The sequence below is a fragment of the Alligator mississippiensis genome, chromosome 13, assembly GCF_030867095.1.
Source record: "Alligator mississippiensis isolate rAllMis1 chromosome 13, rAllMis1, whole genome shotgun sequence".
Classification (NCBI taxonomy): domain Eukaryota; kingdom Metazoa; phylum Chordata; order Crocodylia; family Alligatoridae; genus Alligator; species Alligator mississippiensis.
Genome location: NC_081836.1, coordinates 26653272 through 26676435, shown reverse-complemented (window position 1 = coordinate 26676435; position 23164 = coordinate 26653272). Strand labels below are relative to the sequence as shown.

Sequence of the window (23164 nt, the reverse complement as noted above, 5' to 3'; positions counted from 1 at the left end):
ATAAGGCCCCATGCCATCTTTCAGGTTGAGGACAGGGCTACCTTCATTGCCCTTCCTTCTGTTGGAACTGCTTCACCATGTCCACATCCTTCACTCTGGACCTGATCCTAGCAAAACTCTCACTTACTCTACTAAGAACAGGATCAGATGTTTTGCCTGTTCTCATGAAAGTGATTTGAGTTAGAAAGTCAAACAGGCTTTCATGGTCTTTTCACATGGCTCAAGTGAACACTGTCTTTATTCATGCATTTGGAGCAGGAACAAGGAGGAGACACATAGGCTAAAAGTAAGCAGAATTAATTAAATCCAAATAAGTTCTCCCCAACTAGAAACTGAGCATCAGTTCTGAGGTGGTTAATTTACTATTTTTGGATAAAGTTGTGGGAAAAAATAAAGCAGGAAAAAGAGGGGGTTAGAAAGACTTTGTACAGCCATTATTGAAGCAGCATAAACTTGGATGCAAAATAAGATGGAAACTTACCCACTGCTGTGTTCTAATCATGAAACGCATTTAACACAAAACCATATCAGGAAACCTGCACAGCACAAGGCTGTGGCTGCTGGACCAACCTGGCTTGCAGATTCTCAATCTCAATACTCTTTTCTCTCTCCATCTTGCTCAGAATTTCCCTCTGTTTTTTGATCTCCTCCATGAGGGTCTCATCTGCTTTCAACTCCTGTTCCTTCAGCTGCTCCTCAAGGGCATTAGCTCTTTTGAGAGAAGGAAAGATGCCGATTAACCATTCCTGACATTACACAAGAGTCCCGCGGGCACACTGCTATTTTGAGAGAAGGGATGTCCTTTTTCATCCTCTTCAGTTTACTTCCTACAGGATTTTCCACAGGAGTGATCAGGGAACCTGAAAAATCATAAGATGTCAAAAGGAAGTGTGCCTGTACAAAGCAGAAGGAAGAGACGCCTAACAAGGGCTCACCTCATTAAAGACCATGTGAAAGCAACTGGCACACTATTTATCCATAACCAGGTCTATTTCAAATTTAAGATAACCCCCCATTAATTAGATTCCACGCATGGAAAACTATACATTGTTTAATTATATATATTATTTAATGTTAAATACGGTATCTTTACAGCCATGAAATCCACTATTCCCCTCTCTGGGGTCTTTAGTACCAACTCTGAAGCATCTAGATTTGACAGTAGAATCATTGTGAATCCAAAAAAGGAGGCAGGTAGATTGCCACCACACTCTGAATAGCCTCAGTGTTACAGTGAAACCCTTTTTAAAAGGAAAGATCAACTTATCAACTTGCCAACAAGGACAAGGGCAAAGTCCTGGACTTGGGCTGGAATAATTGCATGCACAAATACAGACTATAGGGTATAAATGCTTAAACTGCAATACTGCAGAGAAAGAGCAGGGATTACAGTAGACCAGAAGTGCTCAACCTCTGGGCCAAATGTGGCTCATGGAGTCATGGCACCCAGTCCGCAGGGCTCCCCAGGGGCTAGGAAATATGGCGGCTGAGAAGCAGCGACAGTTAATGCTGTCACCCTCCCCTGCTGCCAAATTCCCAAGCCCCACAGCCAGATCAGGGCCAAGGCATGCCCCCTTCCCCACCTTGCAGCCAGATCAGGGCTGGGCCATGCCCCCTGCTCTCCTCTGCATCCCCCTCCAGGAATGGGATTCAGGACCACCAGACAGACCCATCCCACAGGCTAACCAGGCACTGCAGTACCAGTTGAGTACCACTGCAGTAGATCATAAGCTGAGTATGAGCCAACAGCGTACTCTTGTTGCAAACAGACAGCGTACTGGATTGTTTCAACAGGAGTGAAAGTCAGAATACTAGGCTGGGATGGTTTTGAAAATTAGAATGCTTGTCAGGGATGATCCCACTTCAAACATGGGGCTGGGATAGATGACTTTACAAGGTCCCTTCCAGCCCTACTTCCCTAGGATCCTATGAAAAAGAGTGCTTAAAATTTGCACCTTAGTGGAGCAGTGTAAAATCTGGGTGCTCCACAGAATAAATGGTGGAACTGAACCATGTCTAGTCCTTTCATTTTTTTCCTTTCCAACTTGGCTGCCATTTTCTCCTGCATTTCTAATGCAGTATGAAATTCACATGCTACACAAGGGAAATTCCTTTCTGCTATCAAGGATATTTGGGCAGTTCTGGAAATAACATTCTTTGGCGTTCAGCGGATCCTATACAAGTGATGTAGGTCTTACATAATGACTAACTGTCGCAGAGACAAAATGTTGGGATTTGGAAAGCAACTTTAGCCAGTTTAGAATAAGTTCATATTAAACTACATCTAAGACCTAAAAGAATGTGCCCATTTACCTGTGAATTCACACCCAAAAGGGAATTCTCTTAAGTGAAATGTGGAGGTATTTCCTATCCAAACCTAGAAGACTTTTCTTGCCATGTGGTTCTCAGCAGAGCACAGAAATCTCAGAAGGCCTGTAGGTATGCTAAGCTAGAACACAAATGCTTATTAATCTAAGTATGCAAATATGCAAACCTGTTCTTGGAGCAGGTGAATAAGTGGTGCACAGACTAGCTTTCATTTTTATGCCAAGGCAGCACACAGGTGAATTAGCTTCAATACAAATTGCTGAGAAGTTTGCCGGGATATTATTTTATGTAGTTTATGCTGACACATTTCAAAAGCAATATGATACCTGTTTCAGGCATTTTCAATAGATCACCCCATGTGAAAACAACCCTTTATTTGAATAAAAACCAGTTAACCCTAAGTGATTAAAATGAAAACATCTTATTACTGTGAAAGTTTAGCAAGGAAACCTTTACTTGAGTAACACACAGCTCTGTGACACACTTGTTACTTACCAATCTTACAGTTCTATAAATGAAACTTCTAATGGCTTTATGTGGTGAAGGTAAATGGGGTTGGAAGACAGAAGCTTATCTGAGATTAAAGAGCAAATGATTATACTTAGATGAGGTTTAGAGTTTATGTTTTTGCCAGCATCTGAGAGCAATGAAGTCATTTGGGGCTGTGGGAGGTATAGATGTTTCCTTAACAGTTGTTAAAATGCATTGGGCTAAATGAAGGGCTAAGTAGGGGGAAAATAGTAATTTCTCCTTTCTAAATTGTATTAGATGTATTATTGCTAACTATTTGTCAAAGTAGTAGCATCCTAGGGAAGAATTAAAGCCCTATCATCCTAAGCATTGTGCGCATACAGAAATGACCATGCCTGTCCTAAAGAGTTTGCAAACTATGTTGACAAAATGCTCTTAGATTCCATACAGATTATTTATGAATGCAGGGGCATCATTGCCTGAAGGTGAGCTACTCACACCTGTCAGGCTGCATGCGTAACTGAATCCTCAGTAATTTATCACTGACCCAGGAAAGGGGCAGGGCAGGGCAGGGCAGGGCACTGGAGATAAAGCAGAAGGGTCTCTTGCAAAGAAGGCAATTGGATGCCTGCTGGCTTTAAAACAGCAGCCTTTGGATTGGATGTTGTTTGGGCCATTGAATGAAGGCAGATTTACTAAGTTTTAATACTCTGCTCTGTGTCTTTTTGTACCTTCCTTTTCTACTGGCTTGCTTCCAGCACTTAAAACAGGAGCTCCCAAAAAATAACTGCCTGTCACACAGTCAGTAACCCTAGGGAGGATAAGGGTGAAGGTTCCATTCAGAGTCACTTTCTAGTCCAAATACACACATACATACATGCACACACACATGCGCAAGGAGTAGAGGAAGGGAAGTAGCTCTAGAATACCATCAGAAACTCATGCTCAAGCTGTTTGCCCCTAGGATGCAAGATGAGCTCCCTCACCTGTGCACAAGTTGCAGATTTTCCTGTTTTAACCGATTGTGCTGCTCCCCATTGGCTGCTGTGTCCTTTTCCAGCTCTGTGACCCTCTTCTCCAAGAAGATAACCTGTGCAGAGAGACAGACGGGAGACCAAGATGCCAATGGATTCTTTCATTTTAGCCATTGTCATTAAGAGCACTGGCGAGCTGCTACCTAGCACCAAGAATCATCCCCATCAGGACTGAAATCTAGGGAGCCAGTGAAATAATTGCACGAGAGAAATAGATTTACTCCGGCGGCGGAAGCAGCAGGCAGTTGCTTCTAACACATATTGGCCTTGTTTGACTCCTATAGTATCACTAACTATTGTCACAGAATCACCTGCTGCTGTTTGAGCATTCCCAACCTCCACACTCACTGACTTTATTTGTATTTAAATAGTTTGAGAATAGGCTGCTCTTACATTTTTTTCAAAACATGCTTTGTTCTCCTTCATAGCCTGGTTCCTAGACCATTTCCCCAATATCAATATGGGACCAAGCAGTTCACTGGAGTATCATCTTCCAGATTAATCATGTTACACCAGTCACTTTTTTCATGAAGGCTTTGAAGTTGTAGGTCTATAGAAGACAACCAGCTGCTGTAAACTGTAATAGATTTACTGGAAGTCAGAACTGTAAAAATTTACACCAGATACAACTATGCCTTATGGTACTTAGAAGAGACACAATATCCATTTTCCCCTTAAAAAGTGTCCAAGTATTTTTAAACAAATAAAACTTTTGCCAATTCTTTAAAAAAAATTAGACAAAAGTAACTCTTCTCCCTCCATGTTTACCTTATGCCTAGTGTTCCACATTTTCAGTTTTTATTTAAAAAAAAAAAATCTGGGAATTTTTCAGAGTTTATTTTCCAAGCATAAAAACCAGGTTCAAACTGGGATAAGAGGAAGAAAAGAAAAAAAAATTGATTTAAAACAGGGAAAATAATAATACGTTCCCATGGCGGTAAGGGAGGAAGGGAGTAAGGCAGGGACTAGGGAAGGGGCAGGGGGAGGGGCACGGTGCAGCCTGTTGGCCGCTCCTGGGGCTGCAGCAGGCAACCAAGTGGAGGGAACTGTCAGTGGGTGCGGGGTGGGGGCGCACAGCTCTGGCTGCTACAAGCACCCCAGGAGGGCTGCAGGCAGGGGGCTTACACTGGGCTCTTCCTGGGGGGCACATGCCCCCGGATCTGCACGCAGGACAAGAGCAGACTGCCGCTGCAGGCTGGGACCAGTAGTAGTACCGGGCTCTTCCTGGTGCTCAAGGCAAGTGGTAACCTGCTCTTGTCCAGCGCACAGATCCAGGGGCACGCACCCCCCAGAAAGAGCCTGGTGCAGCCCTCCAGCCCACAGCCCTCCTGGGGTGCACGTAGCAGCAACAGTCATACCCCCCCCCCCCCAACACCCACTGACTTAGTTCCCTCTCCAGTTGGTGTTGGTTGTTTCCGGGGACGCTGCACAAAAGGGCTGGGATAAGTGTCAGCACTTGGGGGTCAGGAGCAGAGGGAGCAGAGCACACATGTGCCCCACACACGTGAGGCCGCTTACCTAGGTGGCGGAGGCAGCAGGCAGCAACAGTGGCGGCAGCGGAGGGGACAGCAGCAGCTGATCCCTAAGGTAAGTGGGGGGAGAGGGTGCTGGCGCAGCTGAGGCGGATCCGAAGGGGAAGCTCTTTGGATCCCTCTTAGTTCAGCCAGCAGGGAGCCGCACTCCTGAGCCACGTGCAAACAGGTATGCTCTGTAAGGGCACACCAGCATTTCCGCTGGTGTTCGCATACGGCGGGGTGCATGGTAGCAGCCCGGAAGGGTGCATGGTAGCAGCCCGGAAGGGTGCCTCCAACAAGCGAGAGTAGTAGACTCAGCTCCCCGGACATGGTGCGGCCGTAGAACGCAGCTGCTAGGGACCCCACCCCAGCGGTGCCACCTGCCCTGGGCTCTTCTGAGGCCTCCACCTAGACAGAGCTCCTGGTAGGGTCAGTAGCCCCTTGCCCCCGTCTGTGGGGGAGGCTCAGTGAGGTCCCAGCAGCCGGTGGGAGGGGGGCCTGGTGGTTCCCTTGCCTGTCTCTCCTGTGCCTGACTTAGGGCTCTGGAGGAGCAGGTATGGGAGCTCCAGGCTGAGGTGAGCAGGCTGCGGGGGATCAGGGCTGCAGAGGACAAAATCGATTCATATTTCTGTTCACTGCAGGACCAGTCATTCAGTGTACAGTCCCCCCAGGAGACACGTTCAACACAGGAGTGGTAGAAGGTATCCACCAGATCCAGGGCTGCTCGGGCTAGCGTGGTGGAGGCTCCCCAGGTACAGCTGGGGAACAGATACGAGGCCCTGGCAGCCGTGGCGGAGAAGGATGAAGGGGATGCCTCCAGCAGGGATGATGCCACTCCATGCAAGACACAGACGGTACAGAGAGGAAGCATCAGGAGGAAGAAACGCTGGGTCCTCATCATCAGGTACTCCATCCTAAGGAAAACAGAGGGACCCATCTGCCGACCTGACCCCATGGCACGAGAGGTCTGCTTCATGCCTGTGGCTTGGATTCAGGACATTGCAGAGATGGAATTCACCATCCAGCGCAGGGTGTCAAGGGCCTGCAGCAAGGCGGTAGCCCTTGACTGCAAGAGGGCCAACTTCAATGCATTGAGGAGATTAGCGGGAGAAGCACTGGGGTCCTGCAGAGTAGGGGAATTGGGTGCCCCAGATGAGTGGTTGCTCCTTAAGGAGACGATACTCAGAGCCCAAGGGGTGACAATCCCAACGAGAAGCAAAGGGGGCAGGAGTGCCCAAAAGCTCCATTGGCTCACCAAGAGCATTTGGGAATGCCTGATTGCCAAAAAGGAGGCATACACCCAGTAGAAGGGAGGGGCTATCACCAAAGAGGAGTATACTTCCACCGCTCAGGTCTGTAGGGGGGCTGTTAGGAAAGCCAAGGCAGATACGGAACTAGGGCTAATATCAAAGATAACAAAAGGTCCTTTTTTAAATACATAGGAAGCATGAAGAAGACACTGGGTAATGTGGGGCCCCTGAAGGACATGCTTGGCAATCTGATGGTTCCACCAGAGGAGAAAGCAGACCTCTTTAACAATTTCTTTGCCTCCATTTTCTTGTGCAGGGACTGGGACTCCCCTACTGAGATTCAGGACGGACTCAGGAGAAACTCCGCCAGGCCTAGGGTCAGGGAGGACTGAGTTAGGGAACTTCTGGAGGGGCTGGATGTGTTCAAATCAGCAGGTCCAGATGCTCTCCACCCCAAAGTGTTGAGGGAATTGGCAGGGGTTATCACAGGGCCCCTGGCACAGCTTTACGAGCCCTTATGGTGCTCTGGCCAGGTACCGGATGACTGGAAGAGGGCCAATGTAGTCCCCATCTTTAAAAAAGGGAAGAGGGAGGACCCGGGCAACTATAGGCCCATTAGTCTTACTTCAATCCTGGGGAAGCTCTTTGAGAAGATTATCAAGGAGCACATCTGTGATGGGCCAGCAGCAGGGATGATGCTCAAGGGCAACCAGCATGTTTTCATTAGGGTCACGTCCTGCCAGACCAACCTGGTTGCCTTCTATGATCAGGTCACAAAAATCAGAGGATGCAGGTGTCATGGTGGATGTAATCTTTCTGGACTTCAGGAAGGCCTTCGACACTGTCTCCCACCCTATTCTCATTAAAAAGCTAGGCGACTGTGGTACTAATGCCTACACAGTCGGATGGATTGCAAATTGGCTGAGGGGTCGTACTCAGAGAGTGGTGATGGACGGGTCATTTTCGACCTGGAGGGAGGTGGGCAGTGGCGTCCCCCAGGGCTCAGTCTTTAGGCCCGCACTGTTCAATTTCTTTATTAGCGACTTGGACGACGTGGTGAAAAGCACCGTTTAAATTCACAGATGACACCAAGATTTGGGGTGAGGTGGGCACGCTAGAAGGGAAGGACAGATTACACCAGGACCTGGACACATTACAAGGGTGGGCAAATGAAAATAGGATGGGATTCAATACTGACAAGTGCAGGGTGCTGCACTTGGGCAGTAGGAACGAGCAGCATACTTATAGGCTGGGTAACTCCCTTCTTGAAAGCACAGTGGCAGAAAGAGATCTTGGAGTCATTACTGACTTCAAGATGAACATGGGTCAACAATGCGAGAACACGCTCAGTAAGGCTAACAGTAATTTGTCGTGCATCCACAGATCCATTACAAGCAATACCAAGGAGGTGATCCTCCCCCTCTATGCAACACTGGTCAGGCCGCAGTTGGAGTACTGCATCCATTTCTGGGTGCCGCACTTCAGGAGGGATGTGGACAGCATTGATAGGGTCCAAAGGAGGGCCACTCGCATGATGTGGGGACAGCAGGGCAGACCCCATGAGGAGAGGCTACGGGACCTGAACCTGTTCAGCCTTCGCAAGAGAAGGCTGAAGGGGGACCTGGTGGCTGTCTATAAAACTTACTAGGGGGGGACCAGCGGGGATTGGGAGAGACCTTGTTCCCCTGAGCGCTTCCCAGAGTAACAAGGAATAACATCCATTAGTTGTTAGAGAGTAGGTTTAGACTAGACATTAGAAGGCACTACTTCACAGTCAGGGCGGCTAGGAGCTGGAACCAACTTCCAAGGGAAGTGGTGCTGGCTCCTACCTTGGGGGTCTTTAAGAGGAGGCTTGACATTTACCTAGCTGGGGTCATTTGAACCCAGTTTTTCTCTCCTGCCCAGGGCAGGGGGTCAGACTAGAAGATCTACAAGGTCTCTTCCAAACCTACATCTATGAATCTGTGAGTAGGAACAAGCAGAGCCCCAGGGGGCATGGGGCACGGCACAGCTTGCCCCCACTCATTCTAGCCCCTGCTGCAGTGGCGCCGGGAGTGGCCAATGCCAGCTGCCCGCAGCTGCTGGGCTGTGCCGTGGCCCTACCCCCCTGCCCTGCCCTAGGCTCCGCTTGTCCCTACTCACCCCAGCCTCTGGGCTGCACCATGCCACGATGCAGGGAGCTGGCATCAGCTACTCCCAGGACCACTGCAGCAGGGGCTGGGGTGAATGGGAACGAGCAGAACCCCAGGGGGCACGGGGCATGGCGCAGCTTGTCCCCACTCACCCCAGCCCCTGCTGCAGCATCCCTGTGAGCAGCCAACACCAGCTTCTTGAAGTTGCTGGGCAGTGCTGCACCCCAAACCCCCTGGGGCTCTGCTTGTTCCCACGCACCCTAACCCCTGCTGCACTGGCACCGGAGTTAGCAGACACCTCCTGCCTGCATGGCGCAGCCCAGGGACTGGGGGGAGTGGCATGTGGCCAGATGCAGTGTGGGTGTAGGGGGGACCCAATCCCCAGCACCAGCACCTCCCGCCCCACCTGGGGTAAGAGCTGGGAGCCACGCGCCCCTGGGCAGTGGCTCCAGTCCCGCAGGCCTGTGTGGAGCAGCTGGGTGCAGCATCCGCTGTAGGGAGCAGGGCCGAACTCTCCTGCCTGCCCCCCTGGTGGGGCTCACAGCTCCTGGCACAGGGCCCCAGCCAGAGCTGCCGGGGTGCAGCTGGGACCCACGCACCCCAGGAGCAATTCCCACAGCCCCTCCTGCCTTTCCCGGGGTCAGAGCCAGGGGCCCCGTGCCCCCAAGCAGCTGTTCCAGCCACCCTCCACTGGCCCCTGCATGGCCACCACCCCCCTCTCCACATCCGGCTGGAAACCCGAGCCTCAAGTAACCGTCACTTTTAGCTTACTGGCATCCCCAGCCATTCCCCACTCATGCCAGTTAAATGCCACTCATGCCAGTTAACTCATGCCAGTTAAATGCCACTCATGCCAGTTAAATGCCAGGGATTTTACTGTACCCAGTAAAATTGAGTGAACTGAAAAATGGGTGTAAATCAGTAAAAACCAAATAACTTAAAAAAAAAAAATCAGTAAAAACTGAAAATGTGGAACACTACTTATGCCCAGTCAGTTTTACAGTTGTACCAATGTTTTCTGTTAGGCCCAAAGAGGGTGGAAGGAGGTGGGGAGGGGGAATGTCACAAGAGGAGTGGGGAAATGCACTTTTTTTTCTTTTAAAGAAAATAACACATTACTGTCAAACCACAAGCAATAGAGGAGGGACTCGGGGCAGTTACAGGACCAGAAACTATTTTAAATTAATTTTTAATACGGACCTGACGAGATTTCACTTTCCTCCCCACCACTCGAGATCCTCTGGCAGAGAAGTAAGAAACCATGTAAAATCAGAAAAAATAATTTTCCTTTGGGTTGCAAATCTGCATTTTAATTTTGCAATTACTTCCTCCCCTTCCCCTGAGCTATATACTTCCCTGTTCTAATCTATATGTTATAAAAGGAAGGTGATGGTAAATATACCATAAGAAATGCGCTCTTGATATCCTGCCAAGCTGCAGTACTCAAAATTGTGACCACTGTGGTCAAGAAAACAATCACTGCATGCTATAAACAACAAGTGGTGAGGATACGTTTACAAAAGACAAAGTATCTATTCATGAAAAAGGTTAAGACACAACATCCAAGTAAGATCAGATCAAGCGACACAAAACATTTTTTTCTTTACCACAGATGTGCCTGAAAAGTCAATTTTACACAATACTTTGGAGTGAAGGACAAGTTCTGCACAAATCTACACCAACTCCAGAGTGTCAATTCAGAACTAAGAAAACAATAACTAAAACGTTCAAACCTGCTGCCTGAAGTTAAGTTACAAAATACATATTTGGGATCTTTAAAGAATTAGCTTAGTATCCAGCAGAGTTTGAGCGCACAACTGAAGCTACCATAAGCTACATGCAATTGCTCGGTACCCTGAAGTCAGAATACATTTATATGCCCTTTAGGCATCCAGGTTTGAAAACTCTAGCATAAGTTTTAAGAGAGACTTACTATAAGTTATGTTATGCTATAATCACACCAAAGTGCTGTCAAATGCAAGAGTTAGGTATCTTTAGACGCTCTATATTGTCTCTCATCACATTGATCCATGAAGCTTCCTCTTATAATGCTAAGACAGTGATTCTCAACATGAGTGCTGCAGCAAGAGCATGTACAAGGAGGTAAGTGGAGGCTCTTCCCTGCCCAGCTACTCCTCCTCCCACTACCTCAGTGCCCAGCCCCTCTGCAAGGAGGCAAGGACTATAATAAATAATTTTTAAAACTGGGTATTATAGAAGGGTGCCTGGAATCTAAAAAAGTTGGGAACCACTGTGCTAAAATTAAACCAGTTCTGAAAGGATATTTTCATGCACATTTATACAAGCCACAATTCATTTTACTGGGAGTTTTCCATAGTCCCTCAGCTATTTTTAGCTATTGGTGTTCTAGTAAAAGCTTTCCTTCCTTTCATCCAGCATCTTTTCCTGTCATATAATCCTTTGCTTGTAACATCCCAGCAAAGCTCATCAGGGATGTCACAAAGTCAGCATTATATCCTCACTGTGCAGTAATGGCAAGGGAAAGACAGAAGTCCTTATTTCAAGCCAGACAACTTTACATACTAGAGAAAGTGGCATTAGCTTGCTTTAATTACTACTGTGAAACACAAAATAAGCTGATTATAAAATAGATTTTTCTGTACCAATATTCCTGAGTAAGTATAATTACTTTAAACAACACCCGCAATGCCTGTATATTGTATTAACAGGCCAGCAATATCACCTATTTAGATTAAGACTACATGTGCAAGCCTCCTGTCATCACAATGAAGAGGTCACAAAACACAGGATTGTTTAGTAACCGTAAGGAAGAGGCATCACAAGCCACTTACCACCATAAAGCAAAACTCAAATGCAAGCCTGGGCAATTCAGCCTTAATTCTCACTGAAAAGACAGCAATTAGACCTCCCAACCCAACACAGGAACAGGACAATTCTTTCCTGGTCATTTTGTCAAATTATACCCAGCAGCTGAGTGCAGAATGCTCTGTATTAGTCACCTGTTTCTTTATCCTTTGTGTTAACCTATCCAATGTCAGCCAAGCTTCCAATAACAAGTGATTAATACTTTGCATTTCTACAGAAACTTATGCCCAAGGATTTCAAAGCACCTTAAAAGCATTCAATTACCCACTGTAGCAATAGGACCAATATACCAACTTTACTAAATGAGCAGACACACAAAGAAATGACTGGCTCTAGATCACACAGCTAGTCAGACAGAGCCAGATACAAAATCTGGATGTTCTAGTCACTGACCACTTGATTTAGCCAGTACACATACATGCTCCTTCCACTAAAAGGGAAAGTAATTCTAAAATCAAATCGCCATATAAACAGAGCTTAACAATACGTTCAGATGCTATTCCTCCTTTAAGGCAAAACAGATGAAGCTGAAATAGCATTCAAACCTTGTCAGTGATGTCCTCATCTGCACACTCCATGGCGTCCCGGTAAGGGTCTTCTGTAGCATCCACAGCCAACGTGCCTGTCTGATGCAAGTGTCTATAACAGAGACAGACCAGCCCAACCCAGAGAGCACCAGCAACATTAGAGTCAGCATTGCAGAAGACAGTCTCAAACTTATTTACATGTTAGACATACAACTCTGTTGTTCTTATTTCTCTCAACTCCCAATGCTTTTCTTCCATGAGATATCAAGACTCTACCCTGGAGTTAAAGCAAACTTTTAAATTCCAGTAATCGCATGTTTTAACCACCTCCAGTTTCATCATGACAAGATGCATCCTTGATTTTCACCAGGTACCAGTATCTTAACAACATCTCAACTTTCCTAAACTTCATAACTGAATTTTTTACCTTATTAGTGACTGCTTGTTAAGAGTGCAAATGCTTAGCGGCCAACAAGAAAACATGCAGTTACTTTTGGAACTTTATGTTATACTTTATCAAGTTATAAATCAGCTTTTTTTGACCTTTGGAACCTGGAAAGATAAGAGCTTACTTTCCATACTTCAGTTCTTTTTAAACCTGTTAAGACTGGCATCTTATACCAACAGGACTAGAAAGTACCCTGCTCTCACCACCGATAACCAGGTGTGAAGTGACTGGGGAAGTCAAGAGAGAGAATGGACCTTATTGTGAAATACACTGTTAACTCTTGCTCCCAAAGATGAAGACTAGTAAATTGTTAGCCAAGACTTGTAACTTTTTGTCCACGTGTGTATTTTGTTTCAAAGGACATTGTCCAAGATACTCAACCAAGACATTTACCAGCTCTGAACAGTGATGTGTTATCACAGAAGACTTGCTCCATATACCATCTTGACAGGAACATGGAAAAAAGGAGGCAGTGCTATTGATACAACTTAAATAATGGAAGAGCTATCTCTTTTGAGCTCTATGGAGAGGGCAGAGGATTTGTGGATTATGGTTTTGCCAGGAGCTTTTAAAAGCTAGCTTGTAACTGCTTAGGAGTGCAGTTAGATCCTGGATTTGTCTTTCCATACACTGTAGTTAGCACAGTGCCCTCTGGACTGCTTTGTGCATATCAGTTGACTTTGTAGGCACCAAAATCTTTATAATACAGGCAGGACTCCCTAATTCTGCTTTGGTAATTTGTCTAGATCTCTTTCCTCCCACTTTCACAGGGTATCCCAGAATTCATTCTGTCTTATGCTGGCATCACTGTGCACAAATGTCATCCATGCACTCTGGGCCATCCACTCAGATTTCTCCCACAATGCACTGTAATGAGCATGTTTATTTTACATGTAGGTGTGGCCCTAAAGCATGGATGACATCTAACATGTTTTAACTTTTTTCTTCCCACCCTGGGTCTTTAGCATGGAATTAGACTGTAAATTCTTTGGGCTGGGAGCTAACTTTGCCCAGTGCCAAGCACACTGTAGTCTCATCTTAGCTGGTTAACAAGTCAGCATTAGCCAGGAAGCAGATGGTCTTTGCAACAAGGAGCAGGCATTTCCTTTTCCTGGGAACCCTAGCCTACAGTTCATAGCAGGAACTAGTTGTATTACTCTTAATAAACTATACAATTGCTCCTGTACCAAACTAGTAGCAAGCCTGTGGTAGCAGATGCCAACAAAAACAAAACACTTGCTCACTTCCCTAGCATTTGTCCCATGTAGATTTAGACTGACTGTATTTATTCCTGAGAGATTATCATCTCAGACATGTCACGCTTTGTGGCAAGGAACATGCCATTTTTTTCTATCTACTTGAACAATCAAAAGCCATTGAGCAATCTAAATTTAAAAGTGTATTTATAAAGCTCCCAAGCCACAGGAAGAGATGATACTGCATATACCTTGATGACTTCTGTTGTTTAGAGGGAGTTAAAAAGGAAAAACAACCTAACTTGAATCCCTGGCGATTCTGTTCTCTAAGAAAGCAGAATTCTGATTCTTAGCCTGATCCTCAAGTACTGACAATTGCATTGCAAGTACCTCTATTATTTAGAATGAAGACACTGAATGGATTCTCAGAATATTTTGAACAGATATCAGTTCCGCTTTCTAGAGCCAGTACTGGGGTTCTATATTAAAGAGTACTTGAGGCTTGAAACTAATTTGGCGCAATGTTACCAGCTTTGGAAAATACATGGGTGTTGTATAATAAAAGATGCAAGAAAGAACGATAATTCACAGCATCAGGCAAAGTTATTAAAAACATGTATTTACCTTAAAGAGAAGGGATCCCTCTTAAAAAAAGATATGAAAAAGAAAGAAACCTGGGTTCAAACTAGATAACCCCAGGTTTTATCAGAAACCCATTTTATTTCTTCAGGCAGATGCACACATTCAATCAGAAGTATTATTAACAACCATCACGGTACTGCTGAACTTCTCTATCCTCTCAACCAGAGCTCAACCACCACCATAGAGAAGAATAAGTGAAGTGACTGCCCCCTGAAAAACACTACCAAAGATCTGAATTTGTGAATCTGACACTGGCCAGGTTCCGAGTATAAAGCTACCTGGAACTGTGATCTTGGAGCCACTGTGATAGATGAAGAGAGACAAGAATCCAAGTTGGATGAGGCTGGGGAACAGTTTAAATTTAAAATGAAAATTCCCAAGTGATTTTGTTAGCAGGTAGAACACAAAAAGCAACTTGAGGAGTACAGCATGTTAAAAATCTCTTAAATTAATGGGCAGCCTTAAAGAGCTTAGAAACTGTTTCTTAATAAACCACAAGGAGACGAAAAGATTCTAAGGAACAGAGTTTAAAAGTAAGAGAATAATACTCAAGACATACTTCCTCTCTAGCAAGAAAGAATCATGCCTGGAAGGGTTAGTTTGCCACAGAAAAGACTGGAAAGGAAACTGGAGGAAAACAGCTGGGAAAAGATTTCTAAGAACTCCTGAGATACTGAATCCAGCACAGGAAGACTACTGTCCAAGGGAAGCCTGACAAGACAGGACCAGCCCTCCCTGCATTTCTGATCTCAAGAGATTCACAATGAAAGTGAAAATTTCTTGAAACGTGACACAGAGATCAAATGATCCAGCAAAGATGGTGGCTGCAACAAGCAGATTAGGAAAGTCTGAGATTACAGGCTTTTGTAAAATGCAAATTAAATCACAGACCATTCAAAAGACGAGCTCCCATTTCTCAAACAACCCCCCCAAATCAAAATTTAAAGAAGGTGTATGTATGTGAAAAGATGAATACTAAAATCTTCTCTCTCCCACCCCCTCCTTTCACTTGAGTTGCACTGAACAAAAGTATTTGATTCTCGTATATGATTTCAAAAAATCCTAGAGGAGATACCAATGAAGAGAATGCCAGGAAATGAACAGGGCAGGTGGGACAGCTAGCTAAAAGGACCTTTCTTAAAATTACAAAAAGAGCCAACATAGGGTGAGGGGGGGGCAGGAGGGGAGTAAAGAAATCTTAAGCTACCTCCCCTGAAGGGAAAGACTTGAAGCTGACAAACTGTTACCAAGACTATTACCAAACTGTTACCAAAGTCGCTTCTAAAAAGAACCTCAGAGATAAACAGGTGCTTATATTTTATTATACAGTGTCCACAAGAGGAGTTCTACTGATGTAACTGCAGTGATACATTTCCCCATGTACACAAACCTTAAGGCAGACTTAATCTATGCAGAGAGAACTGTAACAACCATGTAAAGCCTCAGCTGTAAGGGCTCAACTCTAATATCTAAGGAGTCCATGAAATGATGAGGTCTGGATGAAGGTAGTAAAGAAATTAAGCAGGATAGAGTGCACAACACTCAATAGAGCAGAAACAAACAGAAACAGAGGACTTGTTTCAGAGTGAATTGGTTTTAATGAGGTCTCATTTCTGATTGGATCTGCCTGCCCAACTGACTGAACCAGCAAATACTCAGTCTAAACTAATAACACTAATAATAGACAGAAGGGTATCAGTTACCAGGAGTTCTCAGAATGGAGATGATCTTCCACAGCAGCCCCCCAATCTCCACCCATCTTGGGTCACACATGGACTGGGGAGGTTTGAGAACATTCAAGAAGTAGCCAAGTTTATGGCAGTCAAGAGGTGTATTAAAATTAGCTGTTTAAAATATATCATGAGAATTAAACCAGCTATAAATTACATATTTTGCAGAAGGTAACATTCATTTATCTACAAGCAAAATATTGCACATCTATATAGTTTCAAGCACGCTGCACATCTGAATCTGCGCAAGCACATTCCTTTCCTACTGCAAAAGGATAATACAAAATGCCAGCATACCTTGCTACCTTCTTGCTTGAGAGTCTTTTATTCGGACTGTGAAATAAAGAAAAAACAGGAAAACAAAGTCAGGAAAACTGACAGTGAAGAGTAAGAGAAACAGGAAACAAGCTAAGAACATTAAAGGGGCACATCCTTTACAGCACAGCACAGCACGGCACAGCACAGCACAGCACAACATGCATTACTCAGCTTTTTAATGCAATCCATGTTAAAATCAAATGTGTGCATGTTTTTTAACAAAATTTCATAACAAATCAAAAGGTCTAGCACTTGTTATGGCTGCAGGAATTTCACTGGCACTGGCAAGAGGCTTACTCTTCACTCATTGATTCCAGTCCTGAAAACAGATCTTTGAGAAAAGGACTAATAAGACTTGGGCTTGGTAGGACTCAGCCCAGTTGCAAGGTGACTGTAGCCTGATCCACTCAACAGCACATGCTAAAGAGATCAACTTTCAAAGGAACAGCGCTGAAATACCCTGAAAAATCAGGCAGAACTAGCACACAACAGGCACAGATGTGGAAGAGCCAAATACTTTTAGAAACCCAATACAATATCCTCCACATTGCATTCATTACAAATATAAACTGACTTGTGTTTGTCATTGTATATGTCATCAGCATCAGTTGACAGACGACTGGCTAGTTATTTTAATGTCATACTAGATTTAACATGATTTTGCGGTTGTTTAGTTAATTTTGTCCTCTCTTCTCTTCCTCCCTAGTATAGGCAGCTGTATTTGCATCTAAAAAAATCAAGATGACTGGATTTTAAGCAAGGTCTCATTGCAATGATTAGTAATAGGGACAGCATACACTAATTTAATAGTACCGGCAGATGTAACAATTGTATGATTATAAAACAATATTAATACATGCTGTTAAGATGCAACTGTTGCATGATTATACAGTGACATAAGTGTAGCAAAAATAACCCTAACTTTGACCCTGGATGATGCACGGTTAAAGATGGAGCAATTTAGCTCACTTGTATGGCTACATGATCATGCAGATATAACACTTGAACAGCTGCTGTGTGCTCCCAAGCAGCAGCTCCTCCCCACCCCCGGCCTTTTGAAGTGGCTACAAATGTCCATCTGTCTACATCCTTACTAATAGCTGCCAGAGGAACCATGTATGATAGCTATTTAAAAAAAAAAAAAAAAAGTATGTTTTACAATGCAGTTTACTGCTATTTAAAACTTAACATGACATCCCAACACATGATATATGTAGTAGGGTGCATCCACACATGCAAACATGTGCGCTTGCAGCAGCTCAAATAGAAGCAGTGCAAATTTGAGCTAGGGCTTTTTGCCTCAGTGCACATGCTTGGACATGCACTTTGTTGAGGAGCAAATTGAGTCACTTGGGGCAAAATAACCCTGCCTGGCTCCTTCTGGATCTGCAGCCAGGGGGAGCTAAAGCCCAGGGCCAGCACCTGTGCTGTGTCCAGCAGTATAAAAAGCTGCTCTCTGGCAAGCAGCTCAGGGCTACTCACTCACAGGAGCTTCTGGGGCTTGGCCACTTGGTACCTGGGGACACTACCCCTTGTGCCAGCTGGACTGCTGCAGCAGCATCCCAAATCCATTTTTAAAAATACCCCAAAATCCATGTTTTTCCACAATTAAAACAAAAGACCACTCTACACACACACACACACACACACACTCTCTCTAGATATATATCTAGCGAGAGAGAGCAAGCGCGAGTGCAGTCAGTTGGGTAATGCTTCATCGGTATATTTACAATGTTAAAGCAATGTGGAAGCCTACCAGTGTCTCTATCATCATGATAAAATAAATTCTAAATACCTATATATGTTGATGTGTACTTTTGGTTTTCTTCGCACATAATGGGTGTTTTATAGGGGGATGTGGTGTTTGCAGGAAGCAGGTGGGAAGGGGTGTGGGGGAAGGCGGATGGGTGTGTGTGTGGAGGGATGTGGGTTGGTGTGGGCTGATTGCTGGGGGGATTGTGAGTGTGGGGGACCCTGTGGTGGGGCTGCTCAGGAGGGGTGCAGCCCCCCCCCCCCCACAGGGCCCCAGCCCCCCCTGCCCAGGGTCCTATAACTTGCCTTTAGCAGCAGGAGTAGGGCGCTCTGCACCATGGCAGCAGGACCCAGCGCGACACATGGGGACCATGCGTCGGGTCCAGCTGGGTCCTGCCAGCCCTGAGGCCTCTCTGCTACCCGCCTGGGCCGAGTCATGGTGGCAGGACCCAGTGCAGCACGCAGGGACCGCGTGCCAGACCCAGCCAGGTCCTGCTGCCCTCGGAGCCCCTCTGCTGCCCAGCCGGGCCAGGCCCTTGGTGGCTCCTGCGCCATGCCCAGACAGGTCCTGCTGGTCCTAGGGCTGCTCCAGCTGCCTGGCCGGGCAGCAAGAGCAGTCCCAGGGCCGACAGGACCCGGTGGACGTGGCACGCAGTCCCCGTGTGCCACGCTGGGTCCTGCTGTCATGGGCCCAGCCGGCCGGGCAGCAGAGGGGCCCTGAGGGCGGTAGGACCCAGTTGGGCCTGGCACATGGTCCCCACGTGCCGCGCTGGGTCCTGCCACCAAGATCCCGGCCCAGCCGGGCAGCAGAGGGGTCCCAGGGCGGGCAGAACCCAGCTGGGCACGGCATGCGGTCCCCATGCACCACGCCAGGTCCTGCCTCTGCCCTGCTGTGCCTGCAGGGCGGAGGTGGCACGCGGCAGGACCTGGGCCAGCCCTGTGTGGCTCACTAGTCCAGCTTTGCACCGGAGTGGGTCACAGGGCTCCGGGAGGCACGGGTCCTGTGCGTGCCTCCCAGAGCCCTGCAACCCATTCCAGTGCAAAGCCAGACTAGCAAGCCGCATGGGGCTGGGCTGGGTCCATACCCCTTGCAGCCCTGGGGACATCCCCCCTGCCACTCCCCAGATCTGCTCCCCACATCCCACTGCCACCCCTCCCCCCCACTTACCTTGGACAGCGCTAGGGGCCGAGGCAGCAGGAGAACAAAAGAGACACTCTGGCTCACACCTCTTTTGGAGGACTGACCTCCTGGCACGGTCTGGGACTGTGCCTTACTCCACTCTTCTGTGAATCAGTTTTTTTAGACCCCCAGATATCCAGGGGTCTAATTTTTCTCCCTGGGCTGAACATTTTTTTGTTCCCGCACGTGCCTCTTGCCCCGCTTCAAAGGGATTTGAGGCGGGGCAAGAGGCACGTGCGCGCTCATCTGGACGTGCCCGTAGAGTTTACCATTATCCTTAAAAGCTTTATATCACAATGCCATGACTCCTAGTACAGATAAACGGTACTTGGTTGCAGAACTTCTCTGCTCACAAGATGAACATTTAGTAGTTCAACTCAACATCTAATAGTACCACTTCAAAGCTTTCTCCACTAACCCCACTCCCCATTTAAATCATGACTCCTATTTTCCCCTTTTAATTTTACTAACATGCAATCAAAATAGGACAGGTTACAGTGATGTATGCCTCAATTTTCCTTATAGTTTTAATCAAATGGTTGCTTTAAAAACAAAACCAATCATTTTCCTATAGAATCTTTCCATCTTTCTCTTAGTCATTCCCTTTGCTCCTCCCCAGAGCAATGCCTTTGTACAGGAGGAGTTGTCACATAGTAAAGTTTTGACACCTACATTTAACTTTTGACATGGTGTCTCTATGTATGGGGACCTACTAACTTTAGAGGGGTTTGGCAAATAACCTATTATTTGCCATTTGCCAGGGAACAATACTGCCTTAACTTTACATTCCATTTTTGCCATACTCTGTCTTGTTAAGGAGAATGGGACTCCAACCCCAACAGGGATGCTATTACATTGGATGAAATACTAAAAAGAAGATATATCCTACAGAACAAATCTCAGAGGTCCCCAGGATTGGATAACTTGATAGCTTTCTTCCTTATTTTTATTTTTAGGACTATTATAGCAACAGTTAAAGCATTTAATACCAGCAATATCAATGGCCTTTAAAACATTGCAAACATTAATTTCCAGCAACAAGTATAATGCTCAGCATCTCTCCCTCAGACTGGGCACAGAAAGCAGGGCATGGATCAGGCCACAACCCATAAGCTTTGGGTAGACAACCTGGAAGCTCAAACCTAGGAGACGATCTCTCTTCTGAAATCACAGGGAATAGCTGAACACAATCTCCTTCTACTTTATGAAGAACCTTTGATGTGGTTACATGAAAAGCCCCTCCCCTCAAAGAGGAGTAGGGTGAGACTAGAGAGCAAGCACCACTCGTGACTCCCACACTCTGAATACATAATTTTTATTGTAAACTTACTCCATTATTTCTTTAAAAAGAACATCCAACCTTTAAATAGGTCTTTTCAATAAAGTCATTGTGGCCTAGTACCACCAAAACCATGGAAAGTTCATTCCCACCTCTGCACCCAATTAAAAAAAAAATGTAAAAGAGAATGGAAACTGATCATCCATAAGACCAAGCTGAAGAGTAATGAACATGGTTCATTACAGACTGTGACCTGAGGCAACTGGAGGCTCAGTCCTCCACAGAGACACTCTGGTAGCCAACCAGAGCATCTCTATGCTGGCCTTCACCCAGGTGTTGAAGCACATTGCCTGCCCGTGCAGAGCAGGGAGCGCGCCAGCCGCAGGGAGCTGGACCTGGGCTCCTGCCAGTAAGTAGAGGGTAGGGGACCATGGTGGGACCACACAATCGGGCAGTGGCAGTTCAGGTGCCAGGCAGCCAGGGCCGGGCCCTGCTGCCCCATGCTGCAGTCCCCCCACAATCCACCCACATCTACCCACACACCCCACAGCCCCCCACATGCTCCCTTTCCATCCTCCTCTTGCAAACCCCACATTCCCTCAGCATACATCCTGCATGCCCAGCTGCAGGATGAGACCTGCTGGCAGGAGCTGTGGCTGCAGGGACAGCTGTCCCCACATCCTGGTTGGTGAAGGGGTCAGGGGGAGCTCTAACTGCTCTATGGTAAGAAAACCAAAGGCAAACAGCAAAACATAGGTATTTAGAACGTATTTTATTATGATAACAGACACACTTGTAGGCTTCCAAATTGCTTTAACACTGTAGATACATCAATAAAACATTGCCCAACTGATCACTGTCTCTCTATAGCGGGTTTTAATTTTAATTGCGGAGAAACATGGATTTCAGGGTATTTTACAGAGTGACTTTGGGATTTTTTTATCAGGGATTTTTCAGTTTTCAAATAGGGAACACCAGAATTCCTGCTAGGGAGGCAAGTGGCAGGACCCAGGCAGAGAAGCCTGCTCAGAACTGGCACGTTGGACCCAGCTGGAGGTGGCTGACCTCCTGGCCAGTTGGGACCAGGAGGACATGCTTTGACAGTTCAAAGCAGGCCACCACACTGGGAACATCTTCTGGGTGATAGCTGCCCAGATGGCCAGGCAGGGGGTACACATGGCAGTAGGGCCACACAAAAGTCAACTCTGCAGCCACCACCCACTGGCAGCCCACTGCACAGCCCACTGCAGCCTCTACTGGTTGTGCAGTCCCCACCTGGGTCTGGCAGGTGCACAGCATATCACAGCCAGGCAGCAGCCCCCACTGCCAGACTGCTGCAGTGGGTAAAGGATGCAGGGAACTCTCAGGGCTGCTTCAGCAGCCCAGCTGACACAAAGGGTAGTGTCCCCAGGTACCAACTGGCTGGACCCCAGAAGCTCCTGAGAGAGAGTACCCTGAGCTACAGCTGGAGACAGCACAGGTGCTGGCCCCAGGCTCTAGCGCCCCCCTGGCTGCAGATCTGGGAGGAGTCAGGCAGGGTTATTTTGCCCCAAGTGGCACAATTTGCCCCACACCAAAGCGAATGTCTGGGTACATGTGCTGAGGCAGAAAGCCCCAGCTCTAATTTGCACCACTTCTATCTGAGCTGCTGCAAGTGCACATGCTTGTGTGTGTACGTGCCCTAAGAGACACTGACTGACCACTCTTTTCTTGCTAACAGGTTTACTAATGTTGGTTTTAAGAGTGAACTTTTGACATTCCTACTGCAAGCAAGAATTGCTTTTGGCACTATTCAAGGATGCTGAGACAGCTTCCCATATATCTGATGGAAAGAGACTAGATTCTGCCTTCTCTGGTAGTAGTCATAAAAAGAGTGTCACATGTGACCGAGGAAGATTAATCTTCCCTGCAACCCCCATGAATAGCTTATCAAAAAGTCTTGGAATCCACAGATGGAAGAGCTCAGAAGCCATGTGCTACCCACCACAAAATGCACTTCAAATATGGTAAAAGCTAGATACACGTGGGTCTGGTTTCCTTGGGGTCCAGGGAAGTGTCACCTAGCTTTAAATAGCTTCTGCTTGATATAGTTTTGGAAGTAAGCTGTTGCAGAAATCTGTATCTAGCAATTGCATCATGGACACATTTCAGGCACGGCTTTAGAATATTGTGTTTTGTTGTTTGTTCCTACTCATTTCATAGTCCCTTTGATGAACTCCTGGTGAAGAATGAAGAAATGCTGATAAGAGTTCTGGAATACTGCCACTAGGCTTCCTGTTTTCTTCTGGATGCAAGGTGTTGGCAATCATCTTCAAAGCACTCAATCTATGGCCATTATCAGAGTGTCTCTCAACCTCTCTCTTGTCACAGCTGCAATAGACTTGCTGTTTAATTTGGGGGTTCAATTCTCTCAGTAAAGTGCTCTCATTTCAAGCTTTTTGTCCAGCACAACAAGAATTTGGCACTCTCCAGGGGATGATGCAAGACAAAGTTATTTAATCAGACAAAAGCTAAAA

The 23164-nt window shown here is 46.4% G+C and overlaps 1 protein-coding gene across 5 annotated transcripts in view; it reads right to left on the bottom strand.

Annotated features, from left to right (window-relative positions):
• RAB11FIP3 (RAB11 family interacting protein 3) overlaps positions 1-23164 on the bottom strand; it is a 174953-nt gene that overhangs the window by 11888 nt on the left and 139901 nt on the right. For 4 of the 5 annotated variants that reach the window (XM_014597439.3, XM_019493101.2, XM_019493099.2 and 1 more), the window contains 4 exons: positions 16417-16452; positions 12122-12215; positions 3786-3889; positions 571-711 (listed from right to left, as the gene is read on the bottom strand). In XM_014597439.3, the coding sequence (XP_014452925.2) occupies positions 571-711; positions 3786-3889; positions 12122-12215; positions 16417-16452 (375 nt within the window). The remainder of the gene's footprint in view (positions 1-570; positions 712-3785; positions 3890-12121; positions 12216-16416; positions 16453-23164) is intronic. The other variant, XM_019493100.2, reaches the window with a different exon arrangement.